At 48.8% G+C, this 27783-nt stretch overlaps 1 protein-coding gene across 2 annotated transcripts; it reads left to right on the top strand.

The window, feature by feature from the left end:
- The first annotated feature begins 4678 nt into the window (after positions 1 to 4678).
- ALX3 (ALX homeobox 3) lies at positions 4679 to 22561 on the top strand. 2 transcript variants are annotated; one of them, XM_074188373.1, is made up of 4 exons: positions 4679 to 4952; positions 12101 to 12417; positions 15419 to 15481; positions 20337 to 22561. In XM_074188373.1, exons 1-4 carry the CDS (start codon positions 4694 to 4696, stop codon positions 20643 to 20645), a joined length of 948 nt encoding a protein of 315 aa, XP_074044474.1. In that variant the 5' UTR covers positions 4679 to 4693; the 3' UTR covers positions 20646 to 22561. The 2 variants fall into 2 exon arrangements, with proteins under 2 accessions (XP_074044474.1, XP_074044473.1); XM_074188372.1 differs by having other exon boundaries at positions 15419 to 15547.
- The last annotated feature ends 5222 nt before the right edge of the window (positions 22562 to 27783 follow it).

Raw genomic sequence — 27783 nt, 5'->3', positions numbered from 1 at the left:
GTCAGGACCTGAGTCCAAATCCAACCCAGCTACTAGCTGTGTGTCCTTGAACAAGTCTACCTTCCTCGTCTGTAAAATAGGGATAATAACTTCCTTGGGGTTGTTGGAAGCATAAGATTAGATAATATTTGTAAAATGCTTGATAAATATTAGCTATCCTTATTACCATTTCTATAAATAATAATAATACTTAACATTTTTATTAAATCGAATTGAATGGAGAGAAAAGGAAGAAGGGAGACCCCATATGTGGTTACTGTTGTGGCAGCTAAGTAGTTCGATGATCTTTCTCCTCCAAGGGAATTCTGCACAAGGAGTTACTTCTTACAACCTCCTTGCTCTCTTCCCTGGGCTACTGGTAGGAGATCATCTTTGAACTGGACTGGCTTTTCAACTTAGTGGAACTGCTCAGAGAAATGGGGCATCTAACAACCCCATATACTTTTCAAGACGACGAGCCTTGGACTTCAAACTCCTTGCTGTGTGAACCTTTGCAACACTTAACCTCTCCAAGCCTCGATTTCCCTGTCTATACAATAGAGTACCTATCTCACAGGATTTGGGATCAGGATCAAGTGTGATCGTATGTCTGGTTCTTTGCAAACAAGAAACTGTTATATGTAATCGGTAATGTGCTTTGCATACTTCAAAGTGCTTCATAAATGTCAGGTATCATTATCACCTTCTTTGGAAGCAGGCCTCTTTCCACAGACCTCAAAGTGCTCATGGAAAAGAGCTCCTTGGAGAATGATGGAATCTTTTTCAGAAGGGAAGCCTAAAGCCGGAATATTTGAAGAGGAAAGGTGGAATAAACTTTAAAAGTCCTCCTTTTCTCTAAATCCTATCATCTACGAGTAACTGTTCTCTTGCACCTCTCCCCATCACACAATAATAAGCCATTCTACAAGTCTCAGAATTGAGAAGAAAATTTAGGAATCCAGAGGACTTAATGACTTAATTCTTCAATGACTACTAATGGTAGAATCTCAGGTCCCTTCACATACTTCTTTACAACATACTGTTTGAGCTCTCCAAATAAAGCTATGGTGGCTGGGCCAGTAGCTGCTAGAGTATAGTGACTGCTAAGCCAAGAGAGCAAATTAACTGGCATGGCTAACACCTGAGATGTTTTATTATGGTGACTGCCAGATGTGAAGGAAAGTTTAAGAGAGTTTGTAAATTCTCCATTCATGCTGTTTCATAACCAGCTGGATTGAATAGCTTATTACTCTAGTTCCTGAAAATCATGTCTACACAGGCAGAGAGAAATGGGGAGTTGACAGTTGGACCTGGATCATCCAAGTCTGTACTTTATATAACAAATTCTTGGTCCAGCCACCCAAGTTAATATTTAAAGGATTAAAGAGGAAAGGGAAAAATGATAGCCTAGGAATGGAAGAATGGGGAAGGGGAGAATCACATCCCGTGATAAACATGCTAGATCCAAACAGGAAAACAAACCAGCATCCAATTGACTCTAGTGAGCTAATTCACTAATGAAACCCAGGAATCCTGGTGAGCCCAGCTCTCATCTCTTATTGGGGATATGTCTTCCACTATTTTTCATGTGCCAATTTACCTCTTCTCTTCAACTTTGATCTCATTAAAGGAATGGGCTGTGTTTTATATTCCTCTTATGATGCTTTCTCTTCTGCCTCAACTCCTCCATCCTTAGGGATGTTTTGTCATCATTCAGCCCTGTGATTCCATTGGTCCATACTAGCTATGTGACTACGAGTTTGTGCTCTGTGAGGGTAAATGTCTCACTCGTAGTCACATGGCTAGTATGTTTCCGAGACAGGGCCCAGGTCTTCTTAACTCTAAGGTCAGGCCCCCCCATCAACCACCACCATTCTGCCCTTTCATAAGGACTTAGTAAGCTCGGGGGCAGCTGGGTGGTGCCATGGATATAACACTGGCCAAGAGTCAGGAGGACCTGAGTTCAAATGAGGCTTTGGACACTTAATAATTACTTAGTTGTGTGATCTTGGGCAAGTCACTTTAACCCCATTGCTTTGCCAAAAAAAAAAAGAAAGAAAGAAAGAAAAGAAAGGACTTAGTAAGCTCAAAACTACTTCTATTAAAGAGGTTCCCAGAGCCCACTCTCTTACACATCCTTGACCAAAACCTTAGTTATAGGACAAAACAGTCCATTTTAGCTTGTTCAGAGGGGTTCCAGGAACTAGCATCACCTGGGTCCCAGATATGGAATTTCTTCTAGTAAGGGATGAATCCAGATAAAGAATCAAACTCCCATTCCAGTTCTGACTCCCCTCCTGAACTCTGCTATTATAGTAAAATAATAGCTGTCCACCATCATTCTGGTTACTAAGGATTACAGTCTAGGTGTTATCCTAAATTCCCTGTTTGCGATCATCTCACCACATCCATTCGGTTGTCAAGTGCTTCCTATCCAATCTACCTTTTTTACATTTCTGGTGTATGCTCCTCTTCTCTCCTCTGACATTGCCACCACTAATGCAGGCAGCTCACATCTGGACTATTGCATTATGCTACTGGTTAATCTCCCGGACTCAAGTCTTTCTCCACTTCAATCCATCCTCCTGCAAAGCTGTCAAACTGTTCTTCCTAAATGGCGGATCTGACCATTTCACCCCATGGCTCCCTTCTGTCTACAGGATCATATAAAAAATATCTTGGTATTAAAAGCCCTTCAAAATTTGGTCCTCTCTTACTTTCCTGTCTTCGTACATCTTATTTCCCGTTTCCCATGACACTTCATCTATACACATTCCTCACCCCACCCCATACACTGGTGCCTTCCCTCTGCTCATTATCTCCAATTTATCCTGTCTTTTTCTTCTTTGTACATCATTGTATGTTTCCCATTGTCTCCTCCATTAGCCTGTGAGCTTCTTATGAGCAGACTTATCTTTTCTCTTTCTTAGTATCCTCAGCACTTAGCATACTATGGGCTTAATATAATACTTATTTCCTAGCTGTCTGACTCACTGTTGAGTAAATCTCCACAAGTTCCAAGTGGTACTGTGGGTCTGCTATCCGTGATAAGGGGCTCTAATAGTGGTAATGCCTCTAACCTGCTGTTTAAAAAGGCTTCAGAGAAGTCATGATATGTTTAATAATGGTTTAATGACTCAGTTTGAGACTAGGGGCTTCTGGTTCTTGTTTGACCTTGATTTATAGCTCAGCTCAGGCTGAAGACAGCCAAGAAGCCCCCTCTAAGCCTACAGAGGAAGAGAGAGGCCAAGCTTTTAATTTCTCTAAGAAGTGAGAATCAAACTGAAACACAAATAATGCCAGCCTTTCCCCATGACTCTCTTTTGGCTTTTGGAGGCCTTGAAATTAGAATCATTTCATTCTAAGCCAGATCTCAGCAAGAGCGTTAGAGCAATAAAGGCAATCCCGCCCCCCAGGAGACTTCTGCCCTATTGCCCTGGTTCTTCCTATATTTTCTCCCTCTGAAGAACCAAAGTCATTTCTTGATTTTCCTACTTAATTCTTACTATGTAGACCCAGCCACCAAGGGTAGAGCTTGCTTTGTTAGTCAGATCACAGTCAGATCTCTTAGCATTCTTCCAAAACCAGAGGCAGACAGATCTCAAATCTGCATGGGCCTCTTCTTTAGGGATAGGCCAGCATTCCAGACCTTGGGGGCCCCATGGTGCTCCCCTAGCAAAGAAATTAAAGTGTCGTTCTTTCGTCTTTCAAGTAAATAGGAAAAATTGGGATCTTCTGAACCACAAGCTACCATCATGAATAGTCCAGAAGTCGTCTGGAGGAGAATACCCTCAAGGTCTTGGTCCACAGGGAAGCAAACCATCTCAAAGCAGAGGAGACCTTTGCTAGGCTGTAGATACTCCTGTGGTGTGAGAATGGGTAGCTGCCTCCATCAGGGGTGCAGAGGCAAGCAAGTGGTGAGAGGCTGGTCTTGCCCTTGTGTGGTGTGTGTGTGTGGTGTGTGTGTGTGTGTGTGTGTGTGTGTGTGTGTGTGTGTGTGTGTGTGTGTGTGTGTATGGCAGTGAGGGATCAAAGAAAGAAGCAAACGATCTCAAAGCATCGGAGGCCTTTATTTCCATCGGGGTGCAGAGGAAATCACGTAGTGACAGACAGGTCTTGCCTTTGCCTAGGGGGGTGCGTGTGGGGGTTGCGGCATCGCCCGGACTCTGGGGCTTTCCCGTGGCCGCTCTGCTTGGGTCCCTTGGAGCCCGAGGCCAGCTGTAGCAAGCAGTAAGTAAGGTTCTGCCGGGGAGTCCGTGGCTAGGCCTGGAAGGTTGTCCTGGCCCGGGGGCAGGCCAGGCTGGGGCCAGCCCCAGCGCACACGCTCCGCTTCCGTCCCAAGCAGCCCCCGCCGCCCAGGACCTGGGGTCCGGGTGGAGGGTCCCCCGCACACCCCGCCCACACGCTGCACGCACCTGGGCCAACTGGGAGCCCGGGAAGGATGCATCCGGCCTCCGAGGGGTTAACCCCCTTGCGGGGCACGGCCGCACGTGACGTGGATGGTTAGTGGATTAAGTCAGGAGGAACACCCCCTCCTCCCCGCCCCCTGCCCCCCGCGGCGCGCGCCGCCCCGGGGGCTCCGGGGCCCAGTTCCCAGGTCCCTCCCCCCTGGGCGCGCACCTCTCGCCCCGGCGCCGGCCGGCCCGGCAGTCCGCCCCGCCGAAGTGCCCGGGCGCCCCGGCTGCAGGCCCGCGCCCCCCGGAGGCCCGCCCGCATGGAGCCCGCCCGCTGCCTGCCGTACGGCGCGGGGCCCGGCGCGTACCCGGCCGCGGCCGACAAGCCCCCGCCGGGCCCCCCGCCTCACCTGCAGCCGGCCCCGCTCCCCGGGCCGCGGGTCGCCCGCTACGCGCCCGCCTGCGGGCCCCTGGAGCCCTACTCCCCGGAGGCGGCCAAGCCCCCCGCCAAGTACCTGACGGAAGCCGGGCCTGCAGCGACCCTCAACGGCAGGCGCTTCTACGAGGGCCCCGCGGAAGGTAACTCGGGTGGGAGCCCGCGGGCGGGTCGGGGGACCCGGGTTGCGTCCTGCGGACCCTCTCCAGGGGCCTCCCGCCAGGTCTCTCTTTCCCGGGGGTCGCCCGCGTTTTTTCCGGGTTCAGGGTCCGCTGCAGACCCTTCCCAAGGCGCTTATGTATTCTCAGTCATCGGAACCCGGGTCCGGGAAAACCTGACCTGGGGCGGGGGGGCGAAGCCTGCCGCCCCGGCTCAGGTGGGGGGCTTCTGGCGCGGGTCACTGGGGCCGGCTGGGCAAGCCGCCCAAGATCTCCGGACTCGGCTGGTCCTCAGCGTCCCAGGCCGGCCTGGACGGGTGCGAGGTGCCCGGGCCCGAGCGAGCTAGTCCTTTCGGGTCCCCGCCTCTCCGCTCCGGGCCGCAGCTTCCCCCCCCCCCGAGCCCGTCTTCCTCAGGGCCGAGGCCCCTTCTCCGCCCCGCCTGGGTTGCTCTTCCCCGGGTCAGCATCAGAGGAGCCTGGCCCCCAGACAAGCGGCGAGCGGGGTGAGCCCGGCCCCCGGGGGCCAAGGTCCAGCCGGTCCCTTCGCCCCTGACAGCCGGCGTCGGTCGGAGTTGGGTTGTTCCAACCCTGGCTCGGGGGGCTACATAGAGTTTTTGCCGTCTTGATTCTGCTTTCAACTCTGGCTCGGGCCGGGGCCCTGGCGGCCGAGGGGGCCAGAGGCATCCCGGTTCCTTCTACCCAGGGCCTTGGGCCTCTTTCCCAGGGACTTGCCTGTTTCTTGAGGCCGAGAAGGTCCTCGATCCCAGCCGAAGGGATCGGAGAGCTCCCAGGAGAGCAGTTCAGAGCGGCTTCCAGCCCTGCGAGCTCTAGGGCCAAAGCGCCCTTCAGGCCCTGGCCTCCCCTGCCCGCCCCGGCGGCTCCCTTCTGCACCTTCGATCTGGGTCCGCACGCCCTCCCGGATAAGTTGCCCTTTGGGGCTCGGCTAAGGGAGGCCTGGAGCCCCAGGTTGCCTGCTGAGCACCAGAAGAGAGGAGTCGGCCTTCTCCTGGAACCTGTGGCTGCGCCAGCATGAGCGGCCCATGAGTCCCCATCCGGCCCTCCGGCCTACGCCCGGCCTCGGCTAGCCGTCCTCCAAGCCGGGCCGGGCCGGGCCCCACGATCTGATCTTTGCTTTTTTCCCCCTTTCTGAGGCCGAGGGGGTTGGGGGTCAGCTGTAGGAAATGAGTGCCTCCCGGGTCCTTCGTGGTGGCTCTCCTGATAAAAACCACAGTTGGGACTTAATGAGAAGCAGTTGGCCCGGCTCCCCGGAGCCCCCGGGGCCAGCCCGCTTCGTAAACACCGGTGGAACAGGTACCGCGGCCTGCACCCGGGTGGGGAAAACCTGGTTTGCTCCAGTAAAGAGGGGGGCTCCCCAGAAGAGCCCCGTCCCCCCCGCTTTCCACCCTTCTCTGCCCTCAAGAGAGTTGCCTGCGTGGCCTTCCCCGTCGGCGATGCCCAAGTGCTCCGGCCTGGGGGGATGCAGGGCCAAGGTCGTGACCACGGCCGACACCTGAGCATCTCCGGGAGCTGAGCTCCAGGAAAAGGGCGGAAGGAAAGCGGGGGAGAAGCCACTTCGAATGATCCAGAAGAGCCCACGCGGGGAATGAAAAGTAAAACGAACAATGGAACGATAGCGGAAACTCGGCGACTACCGAGAAACGAAAAGGACGAAACGAAAGCCGAAAGAAGGAAGAGGAAACGAAAGGAAAAGAGATGAAAAATAAGGGTAAACAGCTGGGACGGAAAGCGGGAGAGGAAAGGAAAAGGAACAGGAGAAAACGAAAGAAACGGGAAGAAGAGAGGAGGAGAGAAATAGAGAATGAAAGAAAGATGAATAGGAAGGAAGCGTGGGGATGGAAGGGGGGAAAGAACGAAAAGACAAAAGCAAAGAGAAGCAGACAGGAAAGAAGACGCCGAGCACCGGGGACATTCTGCAAAGGCAGAGGGGAGAGAGAAGACTCCGAAAGGGTGAATAGTCCCTAGAAGCCGCCCGAGAGGACGTCTTTTCCGAGGCGACCTCCCGTCGGTGTGGGTGCTGCCCCGCAGGAGCCGGGAGCCCGCAGAGAGGGCGGCGAAGAGCCGGTCCTGGGATCGGGTGCTGCGAGGACAGACAGCCCGCCACTGCCGCGGCTGCTGGGGAGGCTGCCGGGTCCCGGAGAGAGATGGGCAAAGTCACCTCATTTCCCCGAGGCTTTCAATAACGGGCTCGCCACATTTCCAGGGCCGGCCAGTAATGGTGCAGCTGCTCCCCAGCTGGCCCGATCGGGGTCTTTAGGAATCGGGTTCATTTCTCCAGAAAAACTCCTCGCCTCTACTCAGCCTCCATCCGTAGCCGCGGCCGCGGGCGGGTTCGCCCTGCCTTCCCCAGCCTTCTGGGGTGCAGGCCCGGGTCCTGCTTCTGGCTCTTCTCGCCTCCGGACCTCGGATCCTCTCTGGGGGGAGGAGACTTTGGCTTCTTTGTGCGGAGGGAAGCCGGGCTTGGATGCCGGCCCCCCCAAACATCGAGGGCTGGATTCAGAACTCGAAGCTCGGGGCTCAACTTTCAGGAATCGAATCTAGAGCTGGACCAGGCGTTCTGGGCCAAAGGAGGCCAGTTCGTAAACGTTCGGCTTGTTCTCCTTCCCATGCCAGGCCTCGGCCCGACGGCTGGTTTGAAGGTCGACCCAGTCTGAGACTAGAGTCATCCCTGAAAGTAAGCAACTCGGGCCGTCCTCTAAAACGGGAATTGCCAACTTTTTCTTTGTACACGCCCTCCCTTTTCAAAAAATATATTTTTTGATGTTTTTGCAAAGCAAACGGGGTTAAGCGGTTTGCACAAGGCCACACGGCTAGGTAGTTATTGTGTCTGAGGCCGGATTTGAACTCAGGGACTCCTGACCCCAGGGCTGGTGCTGCTGTATCCACTGTGCCACCTAGCTGCCCCCTCAAAATATATTAAAACAATTTAAGGAATTACTAAATTCTACTTAGAGGTTAACGAATATTATGTAATTTTTTTCTCCTGTGAAATCTGGCCACCGACCCTGCCCCATGAAGACCTCTCTCTCTCTATTCGTCTTAACCTCCGCCGCTTGCCCCCACCCCCTGCCCCGCCAAGCATCTTTCCTTCCAGATCTTTCTTTCGAGCCCGGACCCTGAGCCCAGGCCACCTCTCCAAGCCCTCCTGCACCCTCCTCCGAAACCGCAAGAGCGGAGCGCCAAACCGGGCTGGATGGTGAGGGGTTTGTGGGACAAAGGAAAGCCAGCTGGAAGAGAGTGCCCGCTGGGCCGGGGAATGCAAGGTTGGGGTGAGGGGGCAGTGGAGAAGGGTGACCGGACCCTTTAGAGGAGTTAAAGACAGCCGCTCTCCACAGACCCAGAACTGCGGCCTCTCCGCAGATCCCCCACCTTTGGAGCACCCGTTCACACCCGCACCCTCTTCCCACAGCTCAGCCCGAGTGCGGTGCTCGCTGTCCTTCCGGAGCACCCCATTCCAAGCCGGCTCTGAGCCCCACGCCCTTGTCTGGGCTCCCTCCAGCCCTGCTCTCCAGGAGCACGGCCCCTCTGGTCCAGGATGCGGGCTTCCCCTTCCCTAACGGCCCATCACTGGCTCTGGCCTCATGTCAGTCCTGGGGCTCCCCACCACCCCTGCACCCCTTGTTCCCTCCACACCGCTGGGACCCTTCTCTGCCCTCCCGGCCTCTTTCCTCCTTTCTTCATCTCTTCTAGTTTCTTTTCTTGTGCTCTCTTTTCCCACTTTCCCTTTTCCCGTCTCTCCCAGTTCCTTTCCCCGCTCTCTCTCTGTTAGTGCGGGTTTGGAAACCTGCAGTAAGTCCGGAAAGTAGGGGAAAGGGAGCCGCAAAGTTAAAGAATTAGAAGTTTTCAGGAGAACTCTTAGGCAATGTCATTCACTGAACACACAAGCACCCCCTCTGCATCCTCCCCGCGAGGGGCCAGCCGAGTTTTGCTTGTACACCTCCGGGGAGAGGGCTCCCACTATCTCTCCTGGGAAATTCATTCCACTTTCAACTGCGCTCCTAACTTCCTGCCTCAAGGCTCGGTTTGTTGGCTTTGCAACCGTCCGCCCTCCAAAACTCGCTCACCAGCTGCTGAACTGCAAGCGAAATGTGCTTGAGAGACAGGTCTGGAACTGAAGTTATGGGGAAACTGAGGCACGAAGGGAGGGTGAAGAGGTTTAACCTTCAGGTGGAACGTATCAGAATGGTACAGAGGTTAGGTAATGTGCCCAGGCCTGCCATCACCCCGTCGGGTTTCTTTTCATTGCCACCGTCCTTCCTGCTCCCATCCTTTCCATGCTCACATACTTTCCAATTCCACTAAAAATGGTCTACTTTTTTCTCATGCATGAATCTGTATTACTCATTTGTCTTTCATGTGTTCTTTAATTTCTTGTTTTCTTTGCTATCTTTTTTTTTCACTCCAACCCTGATGCATGAATCTATATTACTCATTTGTCTTTCACGTGTTCTTTAATTTCTTGCTTTCTTTGCTATCTTTTTTTTTTCACTCCAACCCTGATGCATGAATCTATATTATTCATTTGTCTTTCACGTGTTCTTTAATTTCTTGCTTTCTTTGCTATCTTTTTTTTCACTCCAACCCTGATGCAGGAATCTATATTACTCATTTGTCTTTCACATGTTCTTTAATTTCTTGCTTTCTTTGCTATTTTTTTTTCACTCCAACCCTTTATTTTAGGTTGCTTTGTTTTGTCTTGTTTTTTTCTTCCTCCATTTCCACTGACTGCTCCCAGAGAGACAATTTCCTTGTGTGTCCTGAATTATCAGAGGAAAATCCTTGAGAATTGCTGCCCTAAGCCTTGCTTTCAAATCTCCATAGCTTTGCCGGAGGAGCCAAAAGAGGGTCCAAGAGATGGCTCCCCCTTCTCCTTTTTCAAAGTTCTCATTTTCATCAAGATTTGCTGGGGGAAGGGAGGGGGTGCTGTCTGATCCTACCTAGGATAGCTAAAGTGAGCTGTATTGTGTTTGAACCATTCCCCAAGGGAATTCCAGAAAGTCCAAAGGAGAACATATTGGGTGGGAAGTGAGGGATGGAGGTGGGGAAAGGCTTGATCCCTTGGTGTAAGGTCTTATAGAAAGGATAAGCACCTGAGGCAATGACAGCCTGCCTGGAGCGAACAAAATACAATCCCTGGGACCTCTATTTTAAGTTCAAATATTCTTTCCCAACATTCCTCTCTTTCTCCATTGTGAAGAATATGCTTCAGACTCTCCCCGAGTTGAATCCTTGGTCTCCAGGATCCATCTGGAGCTAGGGACCCTGAAAGATCTTTGAAAAAAGACACTCTCCTTGAACCAGAGTCCCCTGTCCTCCCACTAAGTCCTATTTCTCAATCAACTCTCCAAACAATGGTGTCTGCATGTTTTTGCCGGGAATTGGAGATAGATTTCCAATCCATTATACTTCTGCCCATATTCTCTGGTTGCTAATGAAGTTCTCACGCCTAAGAAATGTTCTTCTCCTGCTGATCAAGTCTTCCCAAAAGTAGGCTTTAACCCTTGCTTCTAAACGCAGATTTGGTGCCTTCAGGACAAGGCTGCTCTCCATACTTCCCTACTTTCCTTCCCCTTTCACCCACACTATACAAGTCACTCTGCAGATTCCTGCTTACTCCCAAGAGCAATTTTCCCTGCTAAAGTTAAAAAAGCTTTATTTTAGCTAGTTTGCTTATAATATATGGTGGTTCTTTCAGGGAAGAGTATTAAAAAAAAATAGGACATGGAAAATCTAGTATTTTGCCTAGAACCTTTCCTAGCTTTCCTAGTCTGAAACTGGCCATGTGATCCTTCACCAGAATTCCCAGGAAACAGCCTCTCTCTACTGGACCTCCAGGGGAAGGGGGAAAGGGGGGCCCGGGCCCTCCTGGGAATGGGGCCAGTGACAGGGAAGGGGGATGTGAGAGTAAGAGAGTGGTACATTATTTCTAAGTCTCTTGGGATAACCAAGAGGGAAATTTTATAAGGGCATTGCTGGGGTCTGTGGCCCACGAGAGTGGGTAGAAGAGATGGTTGTGACCTATTTTTCACCATTCTCAGGACATGGTGGGTCTCTACAAGTGCTTCCTGAATGAGAGGGAGTTAACATGTCAGAGTGGGGCTTCTGGGAACAGTTCCCAGCCTGCAAATGGATTACCCCTTGTTCATTAATTTTGGGGTTCTGGGGGAGAGACTAGACTAGCTAAAGAAGGAGACAGGAGGGAGAAGGGAATAAGACTGGAAAGAGAAGAGATTTACCATCATTCCTCAATTTGTTCCCAACTGTGCCCTTTTATGTTCCATTTACCCCCTCATGGTAGGTCTTATCATGACTTCCAACATTTCCTGTATTCTTGCAACTTCCTTTCTATGATGGGCCCATCAGGAGATCTGGAGTCATTTGGAGACCCTGCAGGGTCTGGAATTCTCTTCATTGGCTCTCTTCCTCAGAGCTCCCATTTCTGTTGAGCTGAATTGCAGTGAAGAGAACCCCAGTTTTTCATTTGGTCATTAAGGTCAAGATCCAGTGTTTGGGAGGAGGATAGAGACAGGGAGAAACACATTCTCTGGGAAACCTCATCCCTCGAGGCAGAATCTTTCGGTTTAACTTGAGTCATGGGATTAATCCTGAGAGTTTAGGATTAAGAGTTTTTCTTTAGTATTTTTTAGTTAGTTTAGGGGTACCTGGTCATTAAGAGGAATGATTGCCAGGGGATGGGAAATAAGGTAGTTTGAAATCAGAAGTTGGCATTTAGCCAAAGTGGAGCAGGGAGAGAGAAAAGATTCATTGACCACCCCTTTTGCTCCACAACCTCTACCCAGGGTGGCCATTCCAAGACATAAGCAACTGGCCTGGCACTGTGTTAGAGACATCCGAATGAAACGTTTCCCTGAAGCATATTTCAGTGCCCTCCCCCGGGACTTCCAGATCCTCTAGGACCTACTCCCTATTCTGTTTTATTCTTGCCTAGACCACAGAGCACATGGCTCCCCCAGGGCCCCTCCAGAATGCCAGGCGCCTACTGAGGAGAGGGGGAGGTGGAGCCTGGAGGCGTCAATATTACACAGCACCCCCCATTCCACCCACAAAACTCCAGAGTCCCCTTTCCATCCTTCCCTTTGTGTTTTCCATTACAGCTGAAGAGAAGGTCTCCAAAGTCACCAGCTTCCCCCCACTGCCTCTAGACTGTCCAGGGGGCCCCTTGGAGGGACCCCCAGAGCTGAGAGGTTCCCCAGCACCCTGCCTGGCCAGGCTCCGGGGACCTCTGAGCCCCCAGCTCACTGACTCAATGGAACTGCCCAAGAGCAAAAACAAGAAACGGAGGAACCGAACTACGTTCAGTACCTTCCAGCTGGAAGAACTGGAGAAGGTTTTCCAGAAGACCCATTACCCTGATGTGTATGCAAGAGAACAGCTGGCCCTCAGAACTGACCTGACTGAGGCACGGGTACAGGTGAGGGGGGCTCCCTGGAGGCTCAAATCACCTCTTCCAGTCACTGTCCACTTGGAATCCCTTATCTTTATGGAGGAGGAGATGGGAGACTCAGGGGGGTGGAGATCCAGGGTGGGCCAAAGGGAGATCACATAGGAAGGATGTCATCTTTGGGCCGGTCTTCAAACCCCTGTAAAGACCCTAAACTGAGAAACTTTGCTCTTTAGTGGAAGAGGAGGATGTTAACAAAGGGGTTCATGTTCCAAACAAGAAGTAGTTACATGGAATAGTCAGGTCCCTGGGGTCAGGAGGACCTTACACTGTCACCTTCATTGGTTTCTTGACTCTTGCAAGAACAAACAAAACAAGTCTGCTTGATCTGTTCTCCCATTCCCAGGACTCAGGCTCCAGGATTTGGTCTAATTTCTTGGATGGGGCTCTGAGAGGAACTAAAAATCCTGTGTCCAAGATCTCAGACAGTGGCGGAGTTAGAGAGTGGGGGAGGATGCACTTTGAGACTATGGGCATAAGGGTGACATCCCAAAGCTGCGTTTTATTCATAAGAGGAACCTGGCATCTAGGCTTCCCCAAGCACCCACAAAATAGGACTGGCACAGAATGGTCAGGGAATCACTTCTGAATGAAGAAGCAACAGCCCCATAGAGAAAACTGAGTAGAGCAAAACCCAGAGTTGTCAGAAACCCACTGCCAGTTGGGATGGGGAAGTCGGGAGACAGGCAGAGGGATGGAAGGAGTGGGAGAGAGAGAGAGAGAGAGAGAGGAGACCGAGAGAGAGGAGACCCACAGAGGGGAAGGAGAGGGGGTGGGGGAGAGACACAGAGACACAGAGACAGAGGAGGGACGGACAAGCAGGAAAAGGGGGGGAAGGGAGGAAGGGAGACAGGAGGGAGGGAGAAAAAGAGTTGGGGAGAGGAGAGAAAGACAAAAAGGAGAGAGATAGACAAGAGAGCGTGCATGTGTCAGCATCCTTAAGAGAAAAGATAGAGCCCCTGGCTGGGAGACTACTTTGAAGACAGGGATGAGCTGTTCTGAGAGAAGAGGCAGAGAGAGCAGGAGGAGGAGGCTTGTACCAGCTGTGCGTCCTTGTCCCCAGGAAAAGGTGTGAATAGGGACTCAGAGGAAGAAGGGAGAGCCCTCACTATGGTCCTGCATGTGGCCGTGCTGAGGCACTCTGGCATACGCCACTGTCCGGTCCCTTCCAAAGGCCAGTCCTCACATCATGGACCAGCAAAGAGCCAACAGCATAAGGCAGATCCCCTAGTGTCCCCTAGCCCTTGGTGAGAGAAAAACAAGTTCGGAAACCTGGAGCCCTGGGGAGGTCTCAGCTGGTATGCAAGTACACGCACACAAAGCAACTATTTTTTCCTGTTCTAGACATGAGGAGACAGATGGAGGAGACACATTCCTTTCCCCCACCCCCACCCCATTCCTTCTCCGAATCTCAAACAGGATGATAGCTTCAGAGCTGGAACCATGGGCAACATTTAGTCCAATTTCCTCATTTTACAGACAAGGAGACTGAGGTATAGGGAAGTTTAGTACCTGGATCGAGGTCATAGAAGTGATAAACAGCAGAAGCAGGATTTGAATCTGGCTCCTCTACCTCAAGACCTAGTGCTCTTTCCCGCTAGGGTTTCTCAGCTCTCTGGGACTAACTGGGAATCTTTCAATAATAATGATAGCTAAAATTGAAGCAGTTTAAAGTAGATGCTATTATCATCTCCATTTTACAGATGATGAAATTAAGCCTGAGTGAATCACTCAGCTAATCAGTAACTGGGGAAAGATTTGAACTTGGGGCTTCCTGACTCCTGAGTCCACTATACAGCCTAGCAGATAGATAATACATTGTTCCTCATAAAAGTATTTTTTTTTATTTGTTCAATATTCCATCCCTATTCCCATGGAATTGAATAATAAAATTGCACCCAACCCCCATTGCACATTGTGATTGCCTTGGGGTGCAGGTAGGTGATGATGAGTAGGAAAGAGCCAGTTTGCAAATCTTAGTAATGCTGCCAGGACTGGGTTGGAGACTGGCAGATGAGTAAAGAGGAGATCTAGGGGAATGGGGGGTGGTGGTAAATGCCTTCCCATACCCTTGCTCATGGGATGTCACCCAAGTGTCTGCTTTGCCTGTGACTCACCAGGATTGGGGCACAGAATATTTATTTCCTGAGTCTCCAGCAACTTTGCAGTGGTTTCTGACGCTTCATGACCCCATCTGGAGTTTTCCTGGCAATGATATGAGAGCGATTTGCCATTTCCTTCTCCAGTTCATTGTACTGATGAAGAAATGGGGACAATTGACTTGCTTGGGAACAGATAGCTAGTAAGGTCAGAGGTTGAATTTGAACTCAGGTCTTCCTGACTCCAGACCCAGTGTTCCCAACTACTGCATTACCTACCCAGTTGTCTTATAAAGATGAAGGAGGATGGATTTAACGACCTCTATGATCCCTTATTGGTCTGTATCAAAGATCCCTCCTAATCAGAGAGGAGATGGTATTCACAAAATATTCAGCTACGTTTACATGTACCCTTATACAGACACATATATGAATCCACCCGGGTACTTTTAACATATGCATACATAGACACAGTCCCTAGAAACACATGCTCAACTACATAGAGATATATACAAAGTGGTTAGCAATCTTCATACCAGGGGCCTGGAGAAACATCTAGAAGAATGAGTCAGGTCTGGAGAAGGCCAATAAAACCCTTCCTTCTCTTGGAGCTCTCCCAGCTTCCATCCCCTTCCTCACATGGTTTCGAGTGGTTTATAGATTTATTGGCCCCTGTAGTCCAAAGCTGCATGAGGACACACCCTCCTCCCACTCTGTCCTCTCAAGGTTCTTATTCTGGCTCTTTGTCCTCTCCGCTCTCCACCCTTCAAAGCTGGCTCTGGGATTCCATGGAACCCATATCCCCTTCCCAGTTGGCTGCCTTGCTAGAGAACCTTCCCATCTTTGCTCTCTCCTTCTCCCTTCTCCCAAAGGTCTGGTTCCAGAACCGAAGAGCCAAATGGAGGAAACGGGAGAGATATGGGAAGATCCAGGAGGTGAGGAACCCTTTCACAGCCACCTATGACATTTCAGTGCTGCCCAGAACAGACAGCTATCCCCAGGTAAGGTGGAGACAGAGAGAGCCCCTGGGAGTCCTGGGATATACTATAGCCCTGCTCCTTCTCTTCCTACCCAAGCCCACCTTCCTCCATTAGGAGTTGGGATCTCAGGAACCCTGTCTTAGGTTTTAGTTTTTCCATGGAGGGTGGAATAAGGAAAATGTGTGCCAGAAAGTAATTACAAACATTAAGAAGGGAAAAGAGAAGGAAGAAGGAAGGAAAAAGGAAAAGTCAAATGAAAGCCCCAATGCTAGCAGAGCAGAGACAAAACCCTAGGCAAGATATTAAAATTGCCTTGTCCCTTATTCACTACTGTCCATTGAACACTTTGAGCCTTTATCATAATGTAGAATATTGAATGTAGAATTTGAATGAATTCAAAATAAAAATAAAAGCTACACTCCAGAATGATGGGATTTCCCACACTGAAATAAGTACATTTGTAAGGGATGATATTATAAAGTACGAGCTAGGCTGTAGATGGCTGTCCAGTTACCTGCGTTAGTCTTAGCTCTGGAGAAGAAATGTTGAGGCTCTCTTTCTTCCCCTGTTGGGAGGGGGCTCCACCATCTACTGGGGAAAGGGGCAGCAGAGAACTCTCTAGGCTTGTAGCTTTTTTGTTTGAATGAAGTAAAGATGCTTAAAATCTGAAGAAGACATCAAGGGAAGTCGGGGGAAGGGTATTGGGGACGATAGCTCTCTTCTGGTAGTAGAAAGACTGTCTTGTGGAGGAAGGATTAGGCAAGCTCTGTTGAACCCCAGTAGGCAGAACCAGCAGTGACTCCTGTAGAAGTTGGAGAGGCAGATACTGGGGTAAAACATCCATCCAAAAGTCGAATGGACAGTCTAGGAGAGGGCAAGTGGAACCTCCACCCTATCCCAATCCAATTTTATTGGAATTTTGAGGGAAGAGGCTGAATGGCCACTTGTCAGGTAGAGGAAATTTTTTTCCCTTGTTGGATGGATCCAACAACCTTTTTACAGAAAAGCAAATGGAGGCTCAGAGAGATTAAGAAATGTGACCAAGGTCCTTTCCTGCTCTGAGATTCTGTGATTTTGAGAATTCAGTTCCTACTTCCCTTTAACGTAGTCCCATCCTCCAACTCCCCTTTTTCCTTTCCATGTACCACAGAATACTATGTTTTCTAGACTAGATTTACAGTAGAATAAAAAATATGTGAATTAAGAAATAACACACTAGGATAAGAACATTAAATGTGCATATATATGTATATATGTATGTAAACATACATATGTATATGCGTGTGTGTGTATATATATATATATATATATATATATATATATATATATCACATCATCATTCCTAGATTGAGGGATATTCAAGGTTTCTTAAGTAAGTTCTAGGGAATCATGACATTTTTCTAGGTTCCCATACCATTGGGAAGTTGGAGAGTGGGGAAAGTCTCTTTTTGGTCCCTGAAAGAGACCATCCCCAGCTGATTTGGAGGTCACAAAAATTTCATTCACCAATTCTACCTTCCATGCCTAACCAGATTCCTGGTCAATCAATGTTGATTCTTGTAGAGTTCTCTTCCTCTTACATCACTTGAAAGAATCAGGTAGAAGGACATAGAGGCATTAAAATCAAATTCTTCAACAAAGGTCATCAGGATAGTTCAATCCAACAACACAAAAGACACCCCAAGAGCTTCTATAAAGATTTCTCATTTCCCACTTTAGAGTCATTCCCCCTTTTTAATCTATATAGAGGCCAAGTCATTTTCATTGGAAAAATAAGAATAAATCCTTTTTTTTTCCCTAAGAGCCTAGGCATCCCCACTTTTCTGTTCTTGGCCCATTGACAATCAAAACCATGAAGGTTCTTTCTATGAGAAATCTTCCCAGATTTCCCTTATTTTAAGTATTTCCATGCACCCAGATGATCTTGTACACATTTATCTGTTTCTCATGTTATATACTTCCTGCTTGCCCCCCTGCCCCCATCAGACAAGTTGGAGGTCTGAATGAACTCTTTTAATATCACTCTCAAGTGGTCCAGGGACCCAGGTAGAGGTGGGAATGGGGCAGGGACACTTTGATTTCACGTTATCCTCTCCACCCCCTCCACCTGCATCCTCTAGCATCCTCTTGGTGGTCAGGATGCAGGGGAGTTGCTGAAGATCCATTCAGATCCCCACCTTACCTGAAAGCTCCAGGGTCCCTCTTCTTCCTCCTCCTCAGACAGACTCTGGCAAGCTGCTTCCCCACAGTCTGGGCAGAAGCAGACTTATTAGGCCAACCTAGTTATATTCTGTCCCTCATCACAGAGTAGGGGGGAAAAGCACTGGCGTGGGAGCAAGCTCAATGGTTCCTGAGCCTCGGTTTTCTTTGTCTCTAAGAGGAGTAGGACTGAATACTTTGGGACGGATGGAGGATTAGGAAAGGAAGGCACTAGATAGCTGGAAGTGAATGGCCAAGTGGCTCGATCCTTCCTGGGTTCAAATCTTGACTGAGATCCATATTATCTGGGTGACCCTAGATAAATCACTGCACCCCTCTCTGCCTTAGTTGTACAACGAGGATGTTGTCGTTGTTGTTTAGTAGTTTTCAGTCATGTTCAACTCTTTGTGACCCCATTTGAGGTTTTCTTGCCAAGATACTGGAGTGGTTTTCCATTTCCTTCTCCAACTCATTTGATATGTAAAGAAATGGAGAAAAACAGGTGAAGTGACTTGCCCAGGGTCACACAGCTAGTAAATGTTTGAGGCAGGATTTGAATTCAGGAAGGTGTCTTCCCAACTTTGGATGGAGCCTTTTTTCATTGTGCTACCACCTAGCTGTAATAGCACCTAGATCACTGAGTTATTAGGATCAAATGAGATAATGTATGCAGGGGCAGCTGGGTGGCGCAGTGGACAAAAGCACCGGGCCTGGAGTCAGGAGTACCTGGGTTCAAATCCGGCCTCAGACACTTAATAATTACCTAGCCGTGTGGCCCTGGGCAAGCCACCTAACCTCATTGCCTAGAAAAAAACAAAACAAAAAAAAGATAATGTATGCAAAGGGCTTTGAAAACCTTAAAGCTATTTATGTAAATAAATGCTATCTATTATTATAATTATAATATTATATGTCCGATGTGGAAGCCACTTCCATTGATTTTGGACTTTCTCGAAGATAAATCAAGTTACTTTCTCAGGGAGGTCCTGAGTGAGGGGGCTTCTAACTGGGGGTAATTGGACATTGCCTTCCCCCCTCAGGAAACTTACATTAAATTTCTTTGTGATTATTGAATATTTTATTTTCCCCCCCTCTTATATATAAAGACAGTTTTTAACATTCATTTTCATTTAATTATTTGTTTACTTTTAGGTATCTAACATTCTTTTTTTTTTAATTTGAGTTGCAGATTTTCTATCTCCCTTTTTTTTAACTTATCCCCTCCCTAAGATGGTAAGCAATTTGATAAAGGTTTCACATATTCAGTCATACAAAATCTATGACTATATTAGTCAGGACATTGCATTTTGAAAGTGGTGAGTGACTTGTTTTTTCTCTGCAACTATTGATAATAATAATAATAATAATAATAATAATAATACCATTTGTATAGTGCTAAGAACCCTGGGGGAAAGGTGCTATTATTATTATCCCCTTATACAGATGGGGAAACTGAGGCAAAGGTTAAGTGATTTTCCCAGTATCACACAGCTAGTCGATATCTGAGGTCACATTTGAACTCAGATCTTCCTGACACCAGATCCAAACTCTATTCACTTTGTGACTCAGTGTCCTAGTCAGAAGATGTCATGGGTCTGTGATTTCTTTGTTGTGAGAGTTTCCTCCATGTTTATAAATCATAATCCTTCTATTACTTAATGGATAAATCTTATAGACTTTCCTGAGGGCCCAGAAAGGTTAGTTTTTTTTTTTAAACCCATCACAAAGTTGACAAGCGTCAGAATTTGGATTTGAACCTGGAACTGCCTAACTTCCAAACTAGCCCCCCATTCACTCTCCCCAGATACCTTCTTTCTTGTGTACAAAATGGCATTAGTAAGATTTGTTCTACCTACACCAGTGTTTTGGAGAGGAAAGGGTGGGGGTGGGTTGACAGTGGACCATACAGCCTTATGTCTATATATTTCTATTATCATTTCGCATTGGGAAGGGAAGGGGATTGGCAAGGACCTAACCTCTAGATAGTCTGCCTCTTTCCTTACTATCCTAAGGGTTTGCCAAACTTGCATGATGGAGGGTGATAGGGAGCAGGCATTGATCTGAGAGTCAGGAGAGAGAGACAGACAGACAGAGAGATGGCATCTGGCCCGGGATTCTACCATTAACTAGTGTGTGATCTCACTTCCTTCACTTATATAATGAAGAACTTGGTCCAGATCATTTTGACGGGCCCTATTGGAGAAGAACACTCTGGCTGTCATTGGGGTTCTTCTGAGCATCACTATGGACAGTTGGCAGGTAGTGATTGTAGAGAGGCACTTGGTTTTGTTTGGAGAAGACCCTGAGGACTGAGAGGATAACTGCATTTTTGTCCCTTCCCCAGAACCTAGCTTGCAGTGTCTTGTATTTATTTATTTAAGGCAATGGGGGTAAGTGTCTTTCCCAAGGTCACACAACTAGGCAATTACTAAGTTTCTGAGGCCAGTTTTGAACTCCAGTCCTCCTGACTCCAGGGCCGGTGCCCTGTCCACTGTGCTACCTAGCTGCCTCTAGTGTCTAGTATTTAAAAGGATCAACAAATGACTTAATATGTGCTTAATACTTGGGCATTTACTTGAAAAGCTAATGTACTACCTACCTCTCTTTTCAGCTGCAGAGTAATCTATGGCCCAGTCCAGGGTCGGGGAGCCCAGGAGGCCCCTGTCTGATGTCCCCAGAGGGAATTCCATCCCCATGCACGTCACCGTACTCCCATTCCCACAGCAATGTGGCTGGTTTTATGGGCGTGCCAGCCTCCCCAGGACCTCCCCCGGGCATCTATTCTATCCATGGATTCTCCCCAGCTCTGGGGGGTCACAGCTTTGAGACAGCCCCTGATGGGGACTACAAGTCTCCCAGCCTGGTCTCATTGAGGATGAAGCCCAAAGAGCCGCCTACCCTCCTCAACTGGACCACGTGATCAGGCCACCCCAAGACTGGACTGCTCCCTCCTTGGACTGCCCTGAAGATCTTCCTCATCAAATGCAGTGAATCCCTGCTCGTAATCTAACCCCTGCCCCCCTCCACTGTATACAGTGCCTCTATTTCTGACTTCATTAAATAATTGCCAGACACTAGAGAGGGTACACTACACCATCTACTTCTGGTCTTACCCACCCTACCCCCCCCCAAAAGGTCTTAGAACATCTGTGCCCATCCCAAGTCCAGCAACAACAGACTTTCTTCCTTCCTTCTTCCCTCTCTCCTCTTCCTTCCTTCCTTTCTTTCTAACCTTCTTCCATACTTCTATCCTCCCTCCTTCCTTCCCTCCTTCCTTCCTTCCTTCCTTCCTTCCTTCCTTCCCTCCTTCCTTCCCTCTCTCCCTCCTGCCCTTCCTCTCTATTTCCATCCTTTGATTCCTTCTCTTCTCCTTAATTTCCTCCCATCCCTTTGTCCTCTCCCCCTTTCCTTCCTTTTTTTCTTTTTCTTTCTTTCCAAGGCAGTTCTGCAGAGAGGATAGGAGTTTTTCATCCATCTAGGAATTTCAGCAGTTGCCTGGATCTCTTGCCCCCCCTTTTTTTAGATTACTTCCCACCTCCCTAGTTCTGGGGGGAGATGTGAGAAACTACTGCTCCTCCCTCCTTTGAGATTTTTGTATCATTCAACTTGTAAACTGCCAGATGCAGGAAGTCCTGGCTCCAGGTAGGAGTGGGACCCAGGTAGATGAGGTAAGAGCTGTGCTGGTGAATGCTAGAGTATATTAATAATTTTCTCCATGAAAAATGAGAAACGGGGAAAGGGAGGAGCTAGTGAACTCCAGTTTGGGGACAGTATTAAGAGAGTAAGGTAAAAGGCAGTTAGACTAGCACCATAGTCCATGCCACTGATCATATCAATAATACTGAATATTTTGATGCCCTTTATGGCTTCCTGAGTGACTCTCAAACCCATATTAAGTAGTTGGAAAGGGGCTAACAAGAGGAGAGGTTGCTTGGCATTAAAAGGTTGACCTGCTCCATGTTTTCTGATGGCAGCCCAAGCCCTTAAGGCTGGCAGGCACTAGAGATCCTTGAGTATAATCCTTGGTTTTACTTATGAGTAAAGAGGTGTAGAGAAAGTTAAATGACTTTCCATGGGCAGAGTCCTCTATAGGTCTTTTTATTAGACTTTTCTGTTGAGGATGGGCATCACCATTTTCAAATCTCAAAAGGTTTATTATTCCTGTTCTCAGGTGCAGGGAAGAGGGGAATAAGGAAGAACCAGTTAAATGGAATGAGATGGGATGGGATGGGGGTGGGGAGGTAGCTGAGATGATTACCAACACGGCTCAATGCCAGTGATCCAAATCTTTAGTCAGTAGAGTGGGAACCACAGCCTGAAAATATTCCAGGATGTTGGGAAGAATTTTGTGATGTTGAGTTTTCCTTACCCCCTATTCTCAAAGATTTTGGGCTCTGCCCCTTCCCAAAAGAATAGATAAGGTGTATTTGGGAAGGTTCTTCCTCTGGGCCCTACCCACCCCTATGCCCGAGCCCCCTTTCCTCATTAGTCTGTGGAATCATCTTCTAGCTCCCTAAGGAACTGAAATTCCAAAGGAAATCACCAAATATGGCAATTTTGGTGAGCCCTCCTATGGTGTAGGTCCAGAGCCATCACAGTGTGTGCCAGGCTGTTGCCATGGGAACAACAATGGTTCCTAAATCCTGGAACCATTGGTTGGCTCCTCAGTAAAGAAGAGCTATGACCCAGTTCCTCCATGGTCTTCCCATCAAGGGACACCAAATAAATGTTGATCCCATGATATTCTAACCACCCTTATTTTATAAAAAAAAATACATCTGCAAAGATTTTGTCATTTGTCATAAACAATAAAGGGCTTTCTTTTTTCCTTTTTTATTTAAGAGAGGATTGATTTCTGATGCCTCAGGCTAAGTCCTTGGTTGTTTCCAATCTAGCATGAAATGTCAGGGCACCCTCACCTGGGAAGCAGAGGCCCCTTGCATGTCCCTCTTTCCCATGCAGAATGCTATCTGTACTCCCCTCCCCAAGAGGAACCATAAAGCTAGTCTTAGAAAATTGGAACTTACAGACATTACCTAACCCAGGCTTCTTGTTTTATAGTCGAGGGAAGATTCTCATGAAGGGGACAAAATTTCCTCCAGGTCCCATGGCTTGGAAGTGGGAATAGAGTGGTTAGTCCCTAATCACATGCCCCAGCCACGTCCTCTTAGGAGATCCTAGGCCAGGCCCCAGTATCGCGTCCAAAGAGGACCAAGATTGGTACTCCCACTTAGAGAAGAGGGGAAAGATTTCATGGAAGGCTTGGGAGGGATGGATAAAGGTCCAGATTGGAAGTTGTTGCTGTTGTTGGGTCATTTCAGTCCTATTCTCATCCCCCATTTGTGATCCTAGTAGGAGTTTTCTTGGTAGAGATATTGGAGTGGTTTGCCATTTCTGACTCCAGTTCAGTTTACAGATGAAGGAACTGAGGCATCACAACTAGTATGTGTCCGAGGTCAGATTTGACCCTGGGTTTTCTTGATTCCAGACCTGGAGTGGTATCCATTGCATCACCTAGCTGCCTCTGATCTGGGTTCAAATTCTGCCTCAGACATGATTGACTTGGGACAGGTGACAACCCCCTCTATGACTTACCTGTACCATTGGTGGTGCTTAAAGGCTTTTTCAGTTCTAAATCTGTGATCCTGTGGTCCCTGAACTTGCCCATTTAGTTCCTGGGCCATTTTTTGGACACTGCTTTACCAGGTGCTCTGGGGAAAAGCCAAAAGGGGAAGCTTGGGAGTGGAGGCCATAAATTGCTTAAGAAATTCTTGTTGACTAGGCAGAGCTGTCCAAACCCAGGGTTGTCACCAGGGGGAGGGTCCCTCTGTGCCTTGGCCCCATGTCCTTTGTAGTCATTAATGACTGAGCAAAAGCTTAGAATATGACTTCAAGTGTTTGAAAGGCCTTTCCTGTAGAAGAGGAAATAAATGGTTCTGCTTGGCCGGCAGAACTAGAAACAACTAGAAATTGCGGAGGTTTCGTTTGTGACTAATCATTCGGACTGTCCACAAGTCGAATGCATGTGTCTGCCTAAGACAGTGGAGGTTGAAAGGGTGTTACTCTATATCGACTCCTCGTGTATAAGGGAGAGCCAAGGTCACACAGGGAGGGCTAGAATTCAAATCCCAGTCCTCTGATTCTAGATCCTGGAATATTGGGAAGGGGGGAGGTAGGGGGTGGAGGGGTGGGCAGGGTTTCCTTCCATGCATGGGATGGGAGAAAAGTTGGTTGTTTCCTGCTCTCAGACAGCCCCAAGTCTCAGCCTGTCTGAGACCCCTCCAAGCCTCTTGAGCTGTGGGCCATCGACAAAAGCCAGGGCTCTTTCTTGTGGTTTCATCGAATTAACCAGTCAATCCTCTGCCTTATCTCTTCAGGCAAGGGGAAAGCAAGCTCCTGGGCTCTGCACCCCTGCGGTAAACACAAGCACATTGCTCAGAAAATCCCAGCTTCCCCTTCCTCACCACCCCCACCCAAACTCCTCATCTTTCAGGCCTGGAGAAACCCATTGGCACAAAGCCACACAGCCCAGTATTTATTCCCTCCCAGGCAGGTCCTGGAGAGGAATCGGTTCATATTGGGAGTGGGATCAAATTTCCCACACTAGACCTTCCTGCCGAAGAGACAGTAACAGAACCCAGGCATCCCCAGCCTTGTCCCCTGTTATTGATCTCTGGAAGAAGTTGGCATCCCCCCCCCCCGTTATTCTTTTCTGCCCCAGCATTCAGGATGGGGATGCTTTCCCACTCTGATGAGCCACCTTGGAGTTAGGGAGCTAGGCTGAGGGGGTGAGGGAGGGGCTTAGGATATGGGAAGGGTATGAAACCACTTGGGAAATGTATCTTGGGGCTTTAAGAAATGCGGGTTCTGGAGCTTAGTGGGAACTTCATTCTGAGGCATGTGGACAGAGAACACACCGGTTTGGAGGCCAGGGCTTGTCGGCAAAACCCCAAGACTTGATTCAGTGGATTGAAATCAGCTGCTCTGGCAGAGCTATTAATTAGCCCCAACTCCCACTTCCCTCCGGGGTTTAACATGGGGAACCAGGGACAAAGACCTTCCCCCATCTGCCTGGGAGGGATGGTTCAGAGGCCTTGGAATCCCTCGGAGCCATTTTCCATCTCCCCCAGTCACCATAAATACAATCGCGTTCCTTAGGTCCAGAGCATAGAAAAAGAAGGCCACCATATAAACCAGAGCGCTGAGCTCATCTCCCTCTATTTCTAGGGGCTGCAATCCTGGGACTCCCAAGTGGTGACACGAGGCCAGGATGGGCAGGCCTGATCTGTCCAGTTCAATTGGATTCAGTGCAACATTTATTTGACTTCACTTTAGCGTGAAGATCCAGTTTTAATGGGGGAAAACGTGTGAATGATGAGTCCTCGGTGTCTTCTAGAATCTCCCTATTCAGGAAGCAGGGCCCATGGGCTGGTACTTGTGTAACAAGTCAGAGGAAAGGGAGACAGAAATGATCAAAAGAGAGGTTCTGAGAGAAGTGATGGGGGTGGGATGGGGGGAGCCAAGAAGGAACAGAATCAGAAAGGAAGCAGGAGATGGAGAAGGCAGAGGATGGAGAGGACAGGGGAGAGCACTAAGTGTATGGGAGACAGAGAAAGACAGGAATAGAGAGAACAAGATGGAAATGGTGGGGAGGGCAGGGAGGCCAGGAACTAGCTACTGGCTCCAGGCCAGGGCAGATCTGCCCACAGCTCATATTTCTTGGTCCGGTGACAGCTAAATGAACAGAGAGCTAACTTTACAATCACCCACTTCACACATAATGAATATGAATAGGCATCCCCAGAGCCGGTTTCTCAGGCTTATCTCTGAATTGACAGGTTTCCCCCTCCTCAGGTCATCTCCAAGCCAGGAGTCAGGCCATCCTCACAGGCCAGGGGTGGCTGCCGGGGCTTCCACCTGCTTTCCATTAGCCCTTGGCTCACTTTCCCAGACTGCTCTCCCCTCTGCTCCCCCAGAGTTAGCTGTCTGGACCCGGGAGAGCGCAACTGCTGCTGGAATCCCACTCCTCAAGCTAGCTCTTGGACTCCAGGCCGCCTGCCCTGACGGTTTTCGGGAGCTCCCTTTTTCCAACCAATGCTCTGGAGGGAGAGAGGGGAAGGGGATGATGGTTGACCCATGTAGCAGATGGCTCTCAGAAGAGCAAAAGCCAGGCTAAGACCCTGGGCAGGGGGCCCTTGATCCTGGGGTCTGGAGTCAGGAAGACTTGAATTCAAATCTAGTCTCAGACACTTAACAGTAGAGTGACCCTATGCAAGTCACAATTCCTGTCTGTCTCAGTTTCCTCATGAATGGTAAAATAGGGATTATTTTTTTTTTCAAGGCAATGGGGTTAAGTGGCTTGCCCAGGCCACACAGCTAGGTAATTAAGTGTCTGAGACCACGCTTGAACTCGGGTCCTCCTGACTCCAGGGTTGGTGCCCCAATCCACTGAGACACCTAGCTTCCCCAAATGGGGATAATTATTAATAATACCTCCCAAAGTTGGGGGCATGAAAAGAGGCATTTGTAAAGCACTCCCTCTCTTCTTACCTCCCTCCCTTCCCTCCTTTTCTTCCTTCCCTTCTTATGACACTGGAATCAGGATGGGAGTTCAAATTCAGCCTCTGACACTTACTAGCTGTGTGATCTTGGGCAAGTCATTTAATCCTTATTGACTCACAACCAGAGCCCTCGTCCTGATCCATTATCTGGCCACTGGACCCTGGAGGAGAAAGTGAGGCTGGTGACTTAGCACAGAACCCTCCTCACTCAAATCCAGTTCATGTACTCGGCATGACATCATCTCCCTGGTCATGGTCTTTTTTAAGAATGAAGGACAAATTATTATCCTTCTCCCTTCCTTCCCTTTTCTTTCCTTTTTTCCCCCTCTCTTTTCCTGCAATGATTGTAAATTGAGGATTGAACAACATTTAGTTGTCTTGCCTCTGGATTGGGCAGTAGAGAAGTGTGTTCTGAACTGTGAGTTCAATGATCTGGGTTCAACATATGTAAGAACTTCAGATCTTGGTATTCTGGCTGTTTCTTCTTCTTATTGCATCTCCTGGAAGAAGACAGTTTCTCAGAAAGCAATCTGTCTCCCAGAAGCAATCATTCTAATAATCTAGTGATGACTCTGCTCCCCCCAGAGGTGTGTCCTCCGGATGTCACACTCCCCATGGCTATTGGTGAAGGATTAGGAATTTAGGGGCAGGGGAGAGGAAGCGGGAAACAAGAGGTAGGAATGAGTCACATTTCCCAGCTCACAGCCACACACTTTCAATCCTGAAATCCTCCTATTCTCCCCCGCCTTTGTCTTTTAGGTTTACTGAATCTCCACCTCAGGGGAACAAAATCTCAGGAACCATTTCAAGTTACAGGTCAAGTCTCCTCTGGCTTAAACCGAGAATAAGAACTGCTTCTTGTTAGAGACATTTAATCCCCTCTCATTCCCAGCCATTTGCACATCAAGCTGAATTACAGCCTTTAAGACTAGACCTTCTGCAGTCCTCAGCCCACCCTGGGGGCTGCAGGGACTGGAGCTGGCAAAGGTCTGACACACAGACCTTGACAGGGAACAAATGTTTGAGTGGACTTGTGGTGCCAGAGGACACACCTCCTTCAAAGCGCAGGCTGGTTCCAGGGAGGCTGGGTCACGCTTCCAAGTCTCCTTGATGTGCTCTAGGGAGGCTTCCATTTTCCAAGCCCCCTAGTGTGTAGACTAACAAGAAATGACATCCTCAAGCCTTGCCGCTTGGTCCCAACGGGTCTTCAGCCTGACAAACTCACATTGGATCAGTCTTGCCTACCAAGCCACTTAACTTCATTGACAGGAAGGAGTAAGGACACAGACCCAGTCCTAGAAAAGACCAGAGGTTTCTATGTTGTTCTAACATCAAGGACCAGGGTCTACTCAGTATCAACAACATGCCTAAAAAATTTGGGTTGCTGTTTGCAAGGAATGACTAGCAGAGTGTGGCAGAGGTGGCAGAGGACATCCCAGCTCTCTGGCTATGGGCATGACCTAAAGAGTACCTGGTGACTTGGTCCCTGGAAAGAGT

This window comes from Macrotis lagotis, chromosome 5, assembly GCF_037893015.1.
Source record: "Macrotis lagotis isolate mMagLag1 chromosome 5, bilby.v1.9.chrom.fasta, whole genome shotgun sequence".
Classification (NCBI taxonomy): domain Eukaryota; kingdom Metazoa; phylum Chordata; class Mammalia; order Peramelemorphia; family Peramelidae; genus Macrotis; species Macrotis lagotis.
Note: the sequence above shows the minus strand (reverse complement) of the source record. Positions and strands in the feature narration are given on the sequence as shown.